At 41.5% G+C, this 16,916-nt stretch overlaps 1 protein-coding gene across 10 annotated transcripts in view; it reads left to right on the top strand.

Moving 5' to 3' along the window:
* Positions 1-16,916, top strand: part of WASF1 (WASP family member 1) — a 234,296-nt gene that overhangs the window by 146,021 nt on the left and 71,359 nt on the right. For 8 of the 10 annotated variants that reach the window (XM_050951388.1, XM_050951387.1, XM_050951390.1 and 5 more), the window contains one exon: positions 7,881-8,039. The exons of 1 other annotated variant lie outside the window; for it this stretch is intronic. In XM_050951388.1, coding sequence (XP_050807345.1) covers positions 7,907-8,039 — 133 coding nt within the window. In that variant the 5' untranslated portion in view covers positions 7,881-7,906. Of the gene's footprint in view, positions 1-1,658; positions 1,699-7,880; positions 8,040-16,916 lie in introns of those variants that run through there. One more of the 10 variants, XM_050951391.1, reaches the window with a different exon arrangement.

Raw genomic sequence — 16,916 nt, forward strand, 5'->3', positions numbered from 1 at the left:
TGCATTCTTCTCTGAAATCTTGTTGCTACCGCTGTGGAGCTGTTCTGGCAAGATATCAGAATTTGTCCCTAAATCTGAGGCTATGATATCAACATTACACAATAAATCCATGGCAGCTAAGTTTCCTGTAATGTCATGGGTGTTACTTCAGTACTTGTATAGTAGAATATTTTGAAAGTTAATCACTAAAACTTGCATTTTTTTGTGAAACTTTATTATCCATGGTTCAGTAAAAGAAATATAGTCTTTTGGGGGGTCTTTTTTGGGGGGAGGGGAGTAGATTCCTAAAACTTCCACCACCACCCCACCCCCAATCCCTCGTTTTCATAAAAGAGACTTTGGGTTTCATATGCTAACAACTTTCAGAGTATCCCAAAATGCATTATAAAACAATGAGTTGGGTACTGGTAGTGCGTGACTGTGTAGGCAGGCACAATGGCTGTTATGTACTCTCTTGCTGGGTTTTTTTTAATCTATATAATAAATTTGACTGTCACAAACTTTGAAATGTAACATTCTGCTAGCAGTCAGAGAATGGTTGATTGAAAATTGGGGATGTACAAGACATTACTGGACTGTGTATTTTAAAACATAGGTAGCAAGAATAATGTCACAAAATTTTAAGTCACAAAAATATATTAAAGAAAATATGTCTTATTTAAATCTGTTAAAGCAAGAACATTCAGTGCTACTTTTTCAGCAAACTACGTAGGGATATAGATACATGACTTTTGTTAACATTAAGGAAATACTATCAAGGTTGATAGTCCCCAAATGGAACTTAATCAGAAATAACTTTTTATAAGTCCTCTTGATCTGGAAGATTCTATGAACTTTCCAAGAGTAAGACTGAAATGTAGATTAAATACCAGTTAGTTTTGGGCAGCAAGTCAGCAGCAAAGGTGGAGCATTTGGGTTTTTTCTCAGTTATATGTACATTTGCCATCCTTCCACTCTTCCTGTCTGACTATCCCTGATTGGAAATGTGACCTATTTCCTGACAATTGGGGTTTACAGGTTTGCAGTAGTTTAACATTTTCCCATACTCCTTACACTTATGAAATAATTTTGTAGATCAGTTCTGCAAGGAAAAATAATGCCTGTGCCCGTGCTCATGATAGGCAAGCCATTTGTCCGTTTTTAAGCTGGACAGCCCTCCTTTTTTAAAGTTTTTCCTGGGTCCGATATAAGACGAAATAAGATGTGGTTTTGTCCAGTTTCAGATGGTGAATGCCATTTTGAAGAGTGCGCCACTCTGCCCCCACCTGTGTGACATCACACATGTGATGTGTGCAAGGTCACATGCGGGGCAGGGCAGGGCGCTCTTCAGAATGGTGGCCCCCATCTGTATTAATATTTTGAAAGTTACATTAACTTGCAATTTTTGGTAAAAAGTTGTATTTCTTTTGCTAAACAGCGGGTGTTGTGGGAGGGGGAGATTCCTAAAAATTCCATACACACCCTATTTTCATAGAAGAGACTTTAGGTTTTATATGTTGGCAACTCTCAGACTATCCAAAAAAGCTTTATAAAGCAATGAGCTGGGGTGCTCCCCAAAGTGTTCCTTCAGCATTAGGAGCAGAATGAAACTGACATAATCCTTGTCATTTTAACAGATGTAGTGGAGATGTAGTGCATGTACAGGGCAGAAGTGCCACAGGCAGGTTCCTCTGCAGCTGCCAGAGGCATTTGAAAAAGGTAAGAATGAGGAAGAAAAATTAGCTGCTGAAGGCTTTTAGAGGACAGAGGATGCATCTGTGCCTGCATGTAACATAGTGGATTAAGTAACTATCTCACTTTTCAAAGGTAGTTCATTCAAATGTCATTAAATTGGTTTTAAAAATGTGTACACTTTTTTCATCAGTGCTATTATACTTTGGGGTAGGAATTAAACAAGGAAAAATCAGATCCAAAGCATTTTCACTGCTTAAAAAAATCTGGTGACATCTGTCAGGATTTAATGGCTATTGTAATGAAAGCATAGCACCAAGACTATTAACTCAATACTTAAGTATCACATTGTGACTAGCCTTTATGCAATATGAAGGTGGCAGAGGAGTTTTTCAAGGAGCCTCCTTTCTCCAGGCATCCCATATAAGGGTCAGTCACAATTCCAGTCTCTGTATTTGAGGAAGCTCAGGGATTGCTCCCTTTTAGGGTAAACACTACTCCAAATGGGGTGGGGAGGAGGCAGAACCTGGTCCCACTCCCTTTGCATACTGGCATTGGTGAGAGACTTGTCCACCAGGTCTCTATAAAGATCATGGGATTAGGTCAGTTCCACATAATCCTCAGTGTAGACCTGTACCACCCCCTGCCTCATCCATAGCCTCAGAGGTGAGAGGCTTTGTGTGAGCTGACATAGAAAGGAAAACCCTTTGCCCCTTTAAGGATTGTACACACACCCTTCCCTTCCTCATGGCCTTCTACCTCCTCATGGGCTTAATGAAGGGAGGGGAGCCTGTTGACTATAAGCCCCAAGGGGAGGGCCTTATAAAGTCTTCCGCCTCCCAGGAAGTAAAACACACTTGGGGATCAGAGAAGGACTGGGTTTTGAGGCTTTGTTGCAGGCATTATGTCTAGTCATCTTTTTGCGGCTGCAAAGGAATTTTTCCTTCGCTGCCAGATTGTCCTGGGCAGGACAGGTGAGTTATTGCTGGCTAATTCCCAGATGTTACTTAATAAAGTTGTGGCCTTGTTAAACTTCGTTCCTGGTAGCTTGGCTTGTCTTTCTTCGGTGTCTGGGAACAACACCTGCAAGGTAAAATTTGACCCCAAACAGATACCTTCCACTAAGGCCTGGTGCGTAGACTACACAGTTTTGGTTAACCATACAGCATTGCCAACTCTTGAGAGTCTCAGGATCTTTGGTATTTTCCTTAAAGCTTTATAGGTTCGTGTGATTGTGTGAGGATCTCAACTGTCATTTAAAAATAAAAAAACAGCCCTCATGGTTGTAGAGAAAAGCTTGAAAGTATGAAATTAGTTCATCCCAAGTTCTCAAAAAACAGAAGGTAAAGTAAAAGAACTCCAAATTTATTTATTTGTTTAAAAATCATGATTTTTTTTAAAGAAATCCCATTAATTTTGGGGGTCTAGCCCATTATTGTTGAACTCTTGGGTTCCTGTGTATATGGATTTGCTTTGGGCACAGGAGGACTGTCATATGTCTCTATACATAAGATTTAAGTATGAAGAAAAAGAAATAAAAATTGAATAAAGTACTAACACAGTGCCTTAGTTCTTAGAAAGAGTTATATGCATAAAAATGTATGAAAACCAGGCCTAATTTATTATTGTTGAAGCAAAGTATTAAGCAACAATAAAGAGGAAAAGTTTCCCTACAATTTAGTTATGAATAGGAAACCTATCAAACCAAGTTATTTTATTTTATTTTTATTTTATTTTATTTTGGTGTGGAGGAGAAGGGGATCCAGTGTTAGAGTGAATTATTCTGTTGGGTTTTTTAATGTAAAGTAGTTATTGTCCAAAACTAACACATTCAGAGTAATTCTCCCAGATTTGACAATGAAGGATCTAAACCTGCAAGTACTTTACTTGCAGAGCTTCATTGGGAGTGTTAAACATGGAGGGCTTGCAGGACTGGGTCCCACATTTGGTCCTTAGGTATTTGTAAATATAATACAAGTATTTCACATTATATGTTAAAAGTATAAGTTAGAAAATGGTGCGTGTGTTTTTGCAGGAGATAGTTCAAAGATCATTGAAGTCAATGGAAAGACTCCCATGGACTTCAGTGGGCTTTGGATCAGGCCCAGAGAAGGGGGAGCTCCTCTTTCATTGTGCAATCACAGAGCTTGATCCTGCATTCCTTGTGAATGCAAAACTTCAGCGGGCATTCTGGGTGTCCAATGAATAAAAGATCAATCCTCAATGTTTTTTTAATTAAAAATTTTTTTTTTAATTTCTCTTGGACAGAGCCAATGTCTGACAAGTTTATGCAAATATCAGTCCTCCTTTGTAAAATGAGTTTTATCATGTAAACCCTTTAGACAATCCAGTTCCATTAAATATACTGACAGGTTCCGTTATTATTTAAAAATGTTTAGCTAACTGCTAAAGGTGTCATAACATAGACTTTAATTGCATTTTATTATTCTTGTTGTTACATATTTATAAGTATCAGAGCGGTAGCTGTGTTAGTCTGGATCTGTAAAAAGTGACAGAGTTCTGTGGCACCTTATAGTCTGTTAGTCTATACGGTGCCACAGGACTCTTTGTCCCTTTTTAGACATTTATAAGAAACCCATCAACCCACCATCTGAGGGCCGAAGTTTGCTATATATAGATATAGATATATCGATACAGATATATTTAATTTAATCACATTGTTTCATCACTGGTGTAAAATCAGTGGGAAAAATTATATAACATTCAGTCATACCTTGATTGGACAATTAAATATTAATAAATAAAAAAGACAGAGAAAATAATCCACTTGATATCAATGATTAACAGATTTGCAGATTTTTTTTTTGCCTCCTTTATATCCATGAACAGTGAGAGCTGTCAACTTTCTTTTATATATCAATTTTTACTAGTTATGCTTTCGGAAGTTTGAAAATGAAGTTTCTTTCCATACTGAATTTTACCTCTACAGACAACCCCCGGATTACGCAAACCCAATTTACACAAATCTGCACTTACGGAAAAAGTTCTGTAAGCTAGAAATACGAGGTTTTTTATTTTATTTTATTTTAATTTTTGTTGTTGTTGTTTGCGTAATGGTTGGGTATACACTTTTCCAACTTACACAAAATTCAAGTTATGCAAGGCATTCCGGAACAGAACGCTTACATAAGTCAGAGTGTTGTCAGGTGCTACCGGTGTGATGCTCTGCTCTGTTCAATGTTGATATCACTCGGCTGCGTGCGTGTGTTCCCTCTGTGTGCTGTCCCATCTCTTCGAAGATAGTTGACACAGCAGACCCGAAGAGAACCCCCAGTGACTACAGAGTCTAGTAAGGTACGAAGGCACGTCGGCCAGGTTTATTGCCGTATTGGACACAATGATAGTTCCCTGTAGATTTCTTAGTCTGATTCAGGGCATGCTACGAGAAAGTGCCCTTTGGCAATGGACTCGGCTCAGTCAGTGGCAGGACTTTCCACTGCCCCCTCGGCCGGACAAAGATACCGCCCCAGGGATGCATTCTTATACACAGGTACAAACAAGTTACACATCACTCCTGACGTATTGAGGTACAACCCCTCTACGTAGTAAGGTGCCGCCTCTCACCTTGTACATGTTGGTTTGAACAAAACAACTCTATCCATCATATTACCCTTTTGCCCCTGTCATTGGGATGGGTTAGTCTGTTCCTTGTTATCTGTGTGGAGTGTACAAGCATGCGAATGTTCTGATATCTGGTGTCCAGTATCTTTTAGGTATGTCTCTTTCTGCAGCATCAGCCCTTTCCTTGCCAGCTTCTGTGAGCAGGACCTGCCTCTGGCTCACAGCTTAACTTTGCTTTATGTTAGCAAAGTCTTGACCATTACTTTAGTTTAGGCCTCAGGCCTCATACCAGGCCTCTGATACCAAGGTTTATATCTTAGGGCCTCCTCTTACTACATGGGGAGCATCTGTATTTAATAATAGTCACTGATTTCCCTCCCTCCCCGCTCCCGCCCCTGTGTTTTTAATAGAACAGTAGAATCTGCTGTCATTTGTGCACACAATAACATCGTTAATGAAGTAATCAGGAAGGTAATTAATATTTAATTGCTTCTGAAGAACATTACTCATACATTGGATGTTTCGTTTATATGTACAATCGACTGATACATTTATTTTCTATTATGGAACCATAAGAGTGAATCCATAGTTCATTTCAAATGTGTTGTATTTGCTAGATCTCAATCAGGACTCTTGCATCGGTTTTATTGAATTATGCTGGGTTAATAGAAATGATATTTGCTATAGAAAAAATAAACTTCTGGAAACTATGCAAAATCTCCACAAATTTATCTTTATGAGTAGTTCTGTAAAAATAACACATGCTATAGGCATAACTTGCTGGTTTGGAAACTCCTCCCACCTGAGTGCTCCAGAAAGTTACAAATGTTTCGGTCCCAGCCTGCAGGTGCTCCTGGAGCATTTGTAAGATTTATAGGGACTCCTGAATAATTTACAAACTTCAGGGAACTAGCAAGAACATTTGGGCAGGATTCCTGCAGATTGACAAGTACTATAGGAAGAGTGAGCAAACTAGGCGACGGCCAAATCTCCTCCTTATAAGCTCCAGAGATGTCCCAGGTCCACCTGCTTTTTTTCTCCAAATTGTAGTGACTCTTTCAACATCAAGTTTTTATTCATTAAAGAAGAGGGGGGGAGAGACCCTCAAGAAATTCCCAACCAAAAATGGAATTACAATTGTAAATAGTTTTAATTTAAAACAGCATAATGAGACAGTTGTAGACATAATGCAAAACGCATGTAAAAATTACAAAGTTCTGATTTAGGGTTTAAAATACAATGCTTAATTTTTTTAACTTAACTCCAAATTTCCCAACAGATTCAGCAATTTAGAAGTGTGTAATTCGAATTCAAAACACTTAAATATCAGAAAATCTAGAAATACTCATTTAAAGTTCCAGTATAAGCTTTAATGCAGTCCTCCTACCCTCTACCGCCAGTACACCATCTAGCTTTCATCTATAAGCCAGAAACTTCCACTCTGCCAGAGAAAGCTCTATAGACCAGTCTGTAAACTGACCATGGAAAAAGTCTCCTCTGCTGCAAAAGGCAGTTAATTTACTATTTTATGCCTCCATCGGTTGGAACAGCCTGAGGATGCTCTACCACAAATGGAGTGGAAAATCTCTGCTTTTACCAGACACATTTTAAGCCAAGCTAACTGTCTCACTCATAACCTTGCATGATGGCTAGGAGATCCATCAGTCTCCTGTTGTTTCCCCTGAGTTAGGTGTGATGCAGAAATTGCAATTAGACTTCAAGAGGAGGGAGATACATGCTAGCAACACCAAGTTTTCCTACCAACTGATCTTTGGAATATGCTTCTCACACCTGCCTTCCAGACTGAATGATATGAGCGCTGTGCCTGTCTCAATAGGAGGGAGTTTGATTTGAAAAAAACAACTGGAGTCCTTGTGGCACCTTAGAGACTAACGAATTTATTTGGGCATAAGCTTTCGTGGGCTAAAACCCACTTCATCAGATGCATGGAGTGAAAAATACAGTAAGCAGTATAAATATTACAGCACGTGAAAAGATGGGAGTTGCCTTACCAAGTGGCAGGGGTCAATGCTAATTCACTGACTCCCCACTTGGTAAGGCAACTCCCATCTTTTCATGTGCTGTAATATTTATACTGCTCACTGTATTTTTCATTCCATGCATCTGATGAAGTGGGTTTTAGCCCACGAAAGCTTATGCCCAAATAAATTTGCTAGTCTCTAAGGTGCCACTAAGACTCCTTGTTGTTTTTGCTGATACAGACTAACACAGCTACCACTCTGATTTGAAAAAGAGAGTATGCCTTCCTCCCATAAATCAAGAGGATTTGCCCATTGGATTTTGCCTGAGTAAGGAACTAGTGTGTCGAGAAAGATACAATTACAGTACAAAAGAGGGTTTTCCATCTTTTTCAGAAAAACATGAATAGTAACAAAATGTTCATAATTTCATTGACACAGTAGTCAGATAAAAGTTGACAAGGTTGAAAATCAGACTCAAACATACAGGTTCATGTAACTAACCTTTCAAGCCAAAGAAATCCCTTCTTCACCTAAATGTGAAGGTATTTTAATCTTGCCAGTATTAATGACTTGATTGGATGTAATGATCTGTACCAAAATAGTTAAGGAAAGCTATAATAATGCTTCTGTTTAATTTCTTCACAGGTGTGCTAGCCCACTGATATCTCAAAATGCCATTAGTGAAAAGAAATATAGACCCCAGGCACCTGTGTCACACAGCACTGCCCAGAGGCATCAAGAATGAACTGGAATGTGTCACCAATATCTCGTTGGCAAATATAATTAGACAACTGAGTAGTCTAAGTAAGTACATTGTGCTATTAACTTTACAATTCATTTCAAACTAAAATGTCATTTGCTTACACTTTTTATAGATGAAACAGAGCCACATTTTCAAATTTAAAATGAAACAAAAAAGCTTTATTTGTCTATCAACCTTGTATTACACAAACTGCTCTGAACCTTATGTTTTCTTTTGTTATCTTGTAAATTAATTTAGTGCTCATGAAAGGTGCTGACTGACAGTTCTGGAGACATAAGCCTCCACAAAACAGGTAGATAACAGGCAAAGAGAACTCTTGGCTTTTCCAGTTTTACGTCAGTGTCTCTGTCTTAACATTGCTGACTGAGTGAACAGTAAAGTTAGCATCCAAAGTGAACAACACAGTTAGCATGCTTGAAAATATAGCTGTCATGTGTTGGGGAGCTGTTTCTTCTGCCTCTATCATCCCAACCACCTTTCATCATTTCTTCCCCCTTACTGATTTCCACTTTATACTTGTTCTCCTCCTCATACTGGGAATTGTGTCCCTTCAAGGGGCAAAACATTCTGGAAACTTGATATCAAGAATAAGGAAGGCATAGGAGTTATTATGGACTCTCGTACCTGCTCCTATTGTAGTCAGTGATTATTTTATCATTGACTTCAGTGAGAGCAAGATTGGGCTAAAAAAGGATCTTTCCCAGTAACAACCCTCAAAGTTATTCAGCTATATGGCACTACAGTTAGTCAAAGGTAACAGTAAGACATGGCCTTCTAGCTATATAAGTCAGTATTGGCTAACCAAATGCAATTTTTGAGTAAGTAATAGGACATAATTGGACTTATGTTAAAGTGTAATTATGATATGGCCTTAATGTATGGTTTGTTAGGCTTGAAACTGACAGTAAGTGCTATCAGTCACCTAATTATAACAGTATTTCACAATAACATACACTCTGGATTATGTTGTGATCATTAAGAAAATCTATGGTAAAAAGGAGTTCAGGAGAGCTGGCAGATTCTGAAAGAGATAATATTAAAGGCACAACAACAAACTAATCTGATGTGAAGGAAAGAGAGAAAGAATACCAATATTCTAATACTAATATGACTCCATTAGAAGCTCTTTAATAACCTGCAAGTAAAAAAGGAATCCTACAAAAAATGGAAACATGAACAAATGGCTACAGTGGAGTACAAAAGATTAATACAAGCATGTAGGGACAGAATGAGAAAAGCTAAGACACAAAGCAAAGGACATAATGTAACCTACACACCTTTTGGGTGTGGTGTTCTGTCCCATCTAGTGGCACTGAGACCACTTAGAGAGAGAGTTAAATGAGTCTGCTCTACAGCCTTAGCTAACAGCCTTTTGGCTCCAGAGGTTCCCCGGTTCGATCCTGCCTGTCGCCATAAGAAGAGGTTCAATAAATAAATGAAGAGCAAGAGAAAAACAAAGGGAAGTGTTGGCCCTCTACTTAGAGGGGAAGGAGAGCTAATAATGGATGATATTAAGAAGGCTGAGGTGTTCAGTGCTACTTTGCTTCAGAATTCATTTAAGGGTACTTAAGGAACTAGACAAAGCGATCTTGGAACTGTTAGTGATTATCTTTGAGAACTCTCAGAGGATAGGCGGGGTCCCAGAGAACTGGAGAAGGGCAAACATACCACCTGTCTTTAAAAAGGGCAACAAAAAGGACCTGGGGAATGATAGACCAGTCAGCCTACCTTCAATACCTGGAAAGATACTGGAACAAATCATTAAACAATCAATTTATAAGTAAGTAGAGGATAATAGGGTAATAGGTAATAGCCAACATGGATTTGTCAAAAACAAATCCTGCCAAACCAACCTAATTTTCTTCTTTGACGAGTTTACTGGCCTAATGGCTGGGGGAAAGCAGCTTTAATAAGGATTTTGACACAGTCCACATGATATTCTCATAAACAAACTAGGGAGATTTGATCTAGATGAAATTATTATAATATGGGTGCATAACTGGTTGAAAAACCATACTCAGAGTAGTTATCAATGATTTTCTGTCAAACTGAGAGAATCTAGTGGGATCCCACAGGGGTCCGTCTTGGGTGCAGGGCAGTTCACTATTTTCATTAGTGCCTTGGATAATGAAGTAGAGAGTACACTTATAAAAATTACAGGTGACACCATGCCGGAAGGGGTTGCAAGCACTTTGGAGAACCGGATTAGAATTTCCCAAAATGACTTGACAAATTGGAGAATTGGTCTGAAACCTGCAAAATAAAATTCAAGAAAGAGAAGTGCAAAGTATTGCACTTAGGAAGAAAAAATTAAAAAAAAACTACAAAATGGGGAATAACTGACTAGGCAGTAGCATTGATGGAAAGGATCTTGAGGTTATAATAGATCACAAATTGAATATGAGCCAACAGTGTGATGCAGTTATGAAAAAGGCTAATGTCATTCTGGGTTGTATTAACAGGAGTGTCATATGTAAGACATGGGAGGTGATTGTCCCACTCTGCTTGGTGCTGGTGAGGCCTCAGCTGGAGTACTGTGTCGAGGTCTGGGCACCAAACTTTAAGACAGATATGGATAAATTGGAGAGAAACTAGAGGAGAGCAACAAAAATGATAAATGGTTTAGAAAACTTGACCATGAGGAGAGGTTAGAAAAATGGGCACATTTAGTCTTGAAAAAAGATGACTGAGGGGGAGACCTGATAACAATCTTCATATATCTTAAGGGCTGTTATAAGAAGAGTGGTGATTGACTGTTTTCTATGTCCACAGAAGATCGGACAAGAATTAATTGGCTTAATCTGTAGCACAGGCGATTTAGGTAAGGTATTAAGGAAATCTTTCCAAATATACTGACAGTTAAGTTTTGGAATAAGCTTCCAAAGGAGGTTATGGAATCACCATCAGATTAGACAGACACTTGTCAGGGCTTCATGGCTCAGTGCAAGAGGATGGAATACATTATTTGTTGCAGTCACTGTGACAGTTTCCCCTCATAAGGCTTTATGGCAGGGGTTGGCAGCCTTTCGGAAGTGGTGTGCTGAGTCTTCATTTATTCACTCTAATTTAAGGTTTCGTGTGCCAGTAATACATTTTAACTTTTTTGAGGATCTCTTTCTATAAGTCTATAATATATAACTAAACTACTGTTGTATGTACAATAAATAAGGGTTTTAAAATGTTTAAGAAGCTTCATTTAAAATGAAATTAAAATGCAGAGCCCCCCGGACTGGTGGCTAGGACCTAGGCAGTGTGAGTGCCACTGAAAATCAGCTCGCGTGCCGCCTTCGGTACGCGTGCCATAGGTTGCCTACCCCTGCTGTATAGAATATGCTTATGAATGTATATATGACATAACTAGAATATGTTTTGTGCTACATATGCCATGTAACACATCTCTGTAAAGGTTATGATCTACTGAATCTATTAATCCTATTTGTATATATGTATCATTTTTGTACTTGAAGTTAGGAATATTATTGGCTGTATACTTGCTTGATTTTAACTAGCCTAGTAGAGCACTTGGTCAGCTTCTTGAGAAAAGTGCACATTAAGTGCCCAATCAAAAACTGCTTAAGCCAACGATGAATTTGAAGACACCAATCCACATCTGAACCTTCCCAGGAATGTGGCTTGGCTGGAAAAACTGAGCCATGCATGGACATGTGGTTTGCCCATGTGACTCCAAAACTCCATCTTGGAGCTGGACTTTGCATAGGAGTGAGGAAGGGGGTATCCACCTACAAGAGAGAGTCTATTTAAATCCCTGGGGGACCCCTCCATTTTGTCTTCAGCTGGCTAGAGAGATAGCCTCTCCACCCCCAAGGATACCTGAAAGAAACTGGAACAAAGGACAGTAACTACAGGGGGTGTGAGTGATTGCTGGACCCAGACTAGCAGAAGACTAGTCTGTAAAAAGAAGCTTACTGGAACTGGTGAGGTTTTATTTGTATTCAGTTTCTTAGACATAGACTTGCGTGTTCTATTTTATTTTACTTGGTAATTCACTTTGTTCTGTTACTACTTGGAACCACTTAAATCCTACTTTCAGTATTTAATAAAATCACTTTTTACTTATTAATTAACCCAGAGCATGTATTAATACCTTGGGGGGAGGGGCAGACAAACAGCTGCGCATATCTCTCCATCAGTGTTATAGAGGGCGAACAATTTATGAGTTTACCCTGTATAAGCTTTATACAGGGTAAAACGGATTTATTTGGGGTTTGGACCCCACTGGGAGTTGGACATCTGAGTGTTAAAGACAGGAACACTTCTGTAAGTTGCCTTCAGACAAGCTTACAGCTGTTAGGGGACGTGGTTCAGATCCTAGGTCTGGGTTTGCAGCAGGCTAGCTGGTCTGGCTCAAACCAGGCAGAGTACGGAGGTCCTAAGCTGCCAGGGCAGGAAAGCAGGGGCAGCAGGATTGGTAACTGTACACGCCCCTTGATCACCAGGCTATTTATATAACCTGATAGAAAAATTCCCAAAGATCCGGGAGGCTCCCGTTAAATTTCAGGAACAACTAGGCATGATAGTACGATGCTACAACCCTTCATGGGCAGATATGGACCAACTTCTAACAGCTATAGTGCCCAGGGAAACTCTTATGCACCTCTACCAGGAGGCCGACTGGCCTGCCGATACCAGTCAACGTTCACACGACGAATTAGTAGTAAAAAGGGATGCCCTAGTCAGGGAGGTACTCACTGTTTGCCCCAAGAAAACGGATTGGGCTAAAATAAACGCCTGTAAGCAAAATAAGGGAGAAAATCCAGCTGATTATATGGAGCGCATTAAGGAAGTGTTTGAAAGGTATTCGGGGATTGAAGATGCATAGCAAACGGCTAGGCAAGCAGTGGTGGCTGCCTTCATGTAAGGACTCTTGCCTAAGGTGGGAGAACAGTTAAGGATTAATGTAGTGGATTGGGAGGGTAAGAATTTAGAAGAAATCTTGGCTACGGCCCAGCATTTTTATCGACAATTAGAAAGGAAAAAGGACGAGACAGAATCTAAGCTTATGGCCCTGCAAAAACAAACTATGCAGGACACTAGTGCAAAAGGACCCAGGCGAAAGCAGCAAAAGGACCCAGGCGAAAGCAACCGCCACCGGTAGCTGGGGTCCAGCCCCTGACGGGCAGTAACCCTTCAACCGTTCCCAGTCCAACAGCCTGCTTCCTATGTGGACAGAGGGGCATTGGAGAGCAAATTGCCCGCAATTGGGCAATGTCTATTGCAGATATTGCAAGAAGGAAGGACACCTCATCAAGGATTGTCCCACGCGCCCCCCTAGACCCAACCCGAGAATGGGGGGAACCGCGGGACAAACTTTTGCCGCTCAATCTTTCCCCGCTCCACCCCCTCCACCCCCTAACTATTAGGGATGCCAGGGATGATAACGTCGTCGTTGCCCCGCTTATTTCAGTAGACCAAACTGGTCCAACAGTTTCTTGTTTAATCAATGGTGTTCCTACTCCCTGCTTGATTGATACGGGAGCCTCCCGATCTACTCTTAGGGCACAGGAGTTCCCCACTGTGCCCCTCTCTTCTGATGTAGTCACCGCTATAGGCGTGGGGAACACCCCTATTCCCCACCCTGTTTCTTCCCCTTTATCGATATCCATTGGTCCCCTCTCCGCCAACCATGCTTTTCTTCTTAGCCCTTGTTCCCCCGTTAATCTCCTAGGCAAAGATCTGTTATGCAAATTAAATTGTACTATCTTTTGCTCCCCTGATGGGGTATTCCTGGAAGTGCCCAATCCGGCCCACAACGAAGTGTTAGCTCTCTTACAAACAGATCTAGCCCCAGACAGGGAGACCGACCCTAGCCCTTCCTCGTTGCAACAGGAACTGCTGGCTAAGGTTTCCCCCACGCTGTGGGCCGAACATGCCAATCAAGTAGGGCACATTAGCTCTGCTCAACCTGTTAAAAGTCGGCTGAATCCAGAAAAACCTCTTCCCAAAATTCGACAATATCCCCTCTCCCAGCAGGCGGAAGAGGGAATTTGTCCAGTAATTTCTGCCTTACTCGACCAAGGAGTTATTGTACCGACAGTAAGTGAATGTAATTCTCCTATTTTATCTGTGCGAAAACCCGGGAAAAATACCTGGCGATTCATACAGGATTTGCGCGCCATTAATGCTGCTGTTCTTCCAGCCTTCCTGGTGGTCCCCAACCCCGCCACAATTCTCTCTTGCATACCCCCGACTGCACAGTATTTCTCTGTGGTGGACTTATGCTCAGTTTTCTTCTCCATCCCGATTCACATAGCCAGTTTCTCTTTGCTTTTACTTATCAGGGTGCCCAGTATACCTGGACCAGATTGCCTCAGGGATATACTGAGTCTCCCACCATTTTCTCTTGTCTGATCAATTGACAAGGTGGTGGTCTTTTCCCCAACAGTACCCTCTCCTGCATCCCAGCCTCAGCCCTGACCCCCCTCCGAGAGCCAGCACCTCATACCCCCTCCTGCCCCAGGCTTAGCCCAGAGCCACCTCCCACACTGAGAACCCCTCGACCCCAACCTAGAGCCTGCACCCCCTCCCGACCTCCAACCCCCTGCTTCAGTCCAGTGAAAGTGAGTGAGGGTGGGGGAGAGCAAGTGAAGGAGAGGGGGGATGGAGTGAGCAGGGCGGGGCCTCAGGGAAGGGGAGTGGTAGATCCTGGGTTTCCCTTACATTCAAAAAGTGATTTTGGGCATAAAAAGGTTGGAGACCAATGCTCTAGCTCTTCCTCAAGGAGATTAGAAGAGAAGAGCTAGGACGACTTCAAGAAAAGTCATTACAGCTTAACTCTGGTGTCCCTTTCAGCTTCTTCTGCTCTCTCTTGTTTGTCAGTGCCAATTGTAATACTCCTGCTTGGAGCCCTTTTTCTCCCCTCTCTTCATCCTTGACTTGGTAGTTGGATGCAGGGCTGTGTTGTCCCACAACACAATAGCTCAACACTTATCTAGGATTTCCGTTTTTGCTGTCTATTGGATAGTTGATGTGTGGACTGCCAGCCAATGTACCTTTTTTTTCTTTCCTAGTGAGAACTTCCCAAGGCAACCGCCTTCTACTCAGGGTGAAAAATAGGACTGCCCTTAAGGAATCAAAAGAAAAGCATATCATGAACCCTTCATATGCCAAGGACCCAGTGAACTGGGAGCAATGGTTGTCTCCCACATTTCCTGTCCTCTAAAATTCCTCTGTCTTGACCCTAACTGGCAGGTCTGTACTGAAGATGGCTCTCTGTAGCAGTAAGTGCTGATGCTAGCCTGCAGCACAACATGCAGACTGTGAGATCCTATCTGCCTTCAGTTGTGTCTCTGCAACAATGAATACAGTGCTCTGGTGTGGTCTTTCCTTGGGGATTAAAACATGAGTGTATGATGCAGTCCAGCAATCATTTTGCAAAGCCGGACATGTTAGCTGCCTCTAGCTCCTCATGTATCAGAGGGGTATCCGTGTTAGTCTGGATCTGTAAAAGCAGCAAAGAGTCCTGTGGCACCTTGTAGACTAACAGACGTATTGGAGCATGAGCTTTCATGGGTGAATACCCACTTCGTCGGATAGATGTATAGCTCCTCAGATGCTCATACTCTGTTTCTCCCTTCCCTGTAACTGACTTTAAGTGTCTTCCCTCACCAGCTGTGGATGTAGGAGCCACAATTCCAGAACTTTTTGATGAACAGAAATTTCTATTTGTTTCTCAGTCACTGGATGCCCACTCCCTTAATCAGTGTTGGGCTGTCCCTCTGATTTTCTGCTCTGACCTAGGTTCACTCTGTCTGTTGGTTCAATTAGAGCTTCTCTTTGTCTCTTCATCTTCTCTCCTTTGACCCTTATTGGCAGCCAGCAGCTCGGATTTTCTGCCTTGGACAGGAGTTCAGGCCTTTGTTGGTTAATTAAGAGCTTTTGTATTCCTTTCAAGCCACTGGATGAGGTTAATCACGTCCCATCCCCATCCTCACTGGCAGGTTTCCCACAAATTTTCTTTTGTGCCTTTCTTTTCTACACTCCCTACCCTTTGTGCAGAAGGCTCTATGGAGTGCTCTTATAGTTGTTCTTCCACAGCACTCCCCTTTAGCTACCAAGATTGTAAGTCTCCCTGATGGTGCCACCATGAAGTTTTCTCAAGATTCCTTAACACCCACTCTGGTACCCTTTCAAAGTCTCTCTGCTACCCTCAGTGGAGGGAACTCCCTTGGTGTATTAGTCTGCCTGCAGATCCTATGCCAAGGTTCCTTGATTATGATTTTGGACCATGGATCCCTTGGTTTGGTGCCTTCAGCTGACATTGGAGGAAGGGATTTGGTTATATGTTGCCCCTGCTTCCTTTGATTCCATGGATACTATGTAAATTCCAAGTGGACAGGGCAGTTTCCATCCTTTTTACTCTCAGATGTGCTCAGATGCCCTGAACTTCAAGCTCCTTGGCCCTCCTATGGAACATATATGGGCCTCTCAGTCTGTCCTGATATTCTTCTCCAGAGGCCAGTCCTCTTCCCCAGTCCGATCCCATTAAGCCCCCTGGCCTGGAAGATGAACAAAGCAGTTACAGAAACAGGCTTCTCCCCTGAGGCTGTAAATGCATTGTCTAAGTAGCCACAATCCCTCAACCAAAAAGCTTAATGAAGATTATGTATGACCTTTTCTGTTGAGGGTGCATGAAAGGGGTATCACACTCACCAGCTGTTCGTTACAAGTCTTTGAGATAGGTTTAGCCATATTCAGTTCCTGCCTTTAAATTCAGGTTTCATCCGTCACTGCATTCTGAGGTTTGATGACTCCAAGTTTTTCAAGTCCTTAGGACACCAGTTTTCAGAACATCATCCTTCAATAGTACTTGCCTTCTATTACTCAATCTGTGAGTATATGCATGAAAACTCTCCCTGCATCTGTTTATGGTGAAGGTTGCTCTTTTAGTGGTCATAACC

Source organism: Gopherus flavomarginatus, chromosome 4 (assembly GCF_025201925.1).
Source record: "Gopherus flavomarginatus isolate rGopFla2 chromosome 4, rGopFla2.mat.asm, whole genome shotgun sequence".
Taxonomy (NCBI): Eukaryota; Metazoa; Chordata; order Testudines; family Testudinidae; genus Gopherus; species Gopherus flavomarginatus.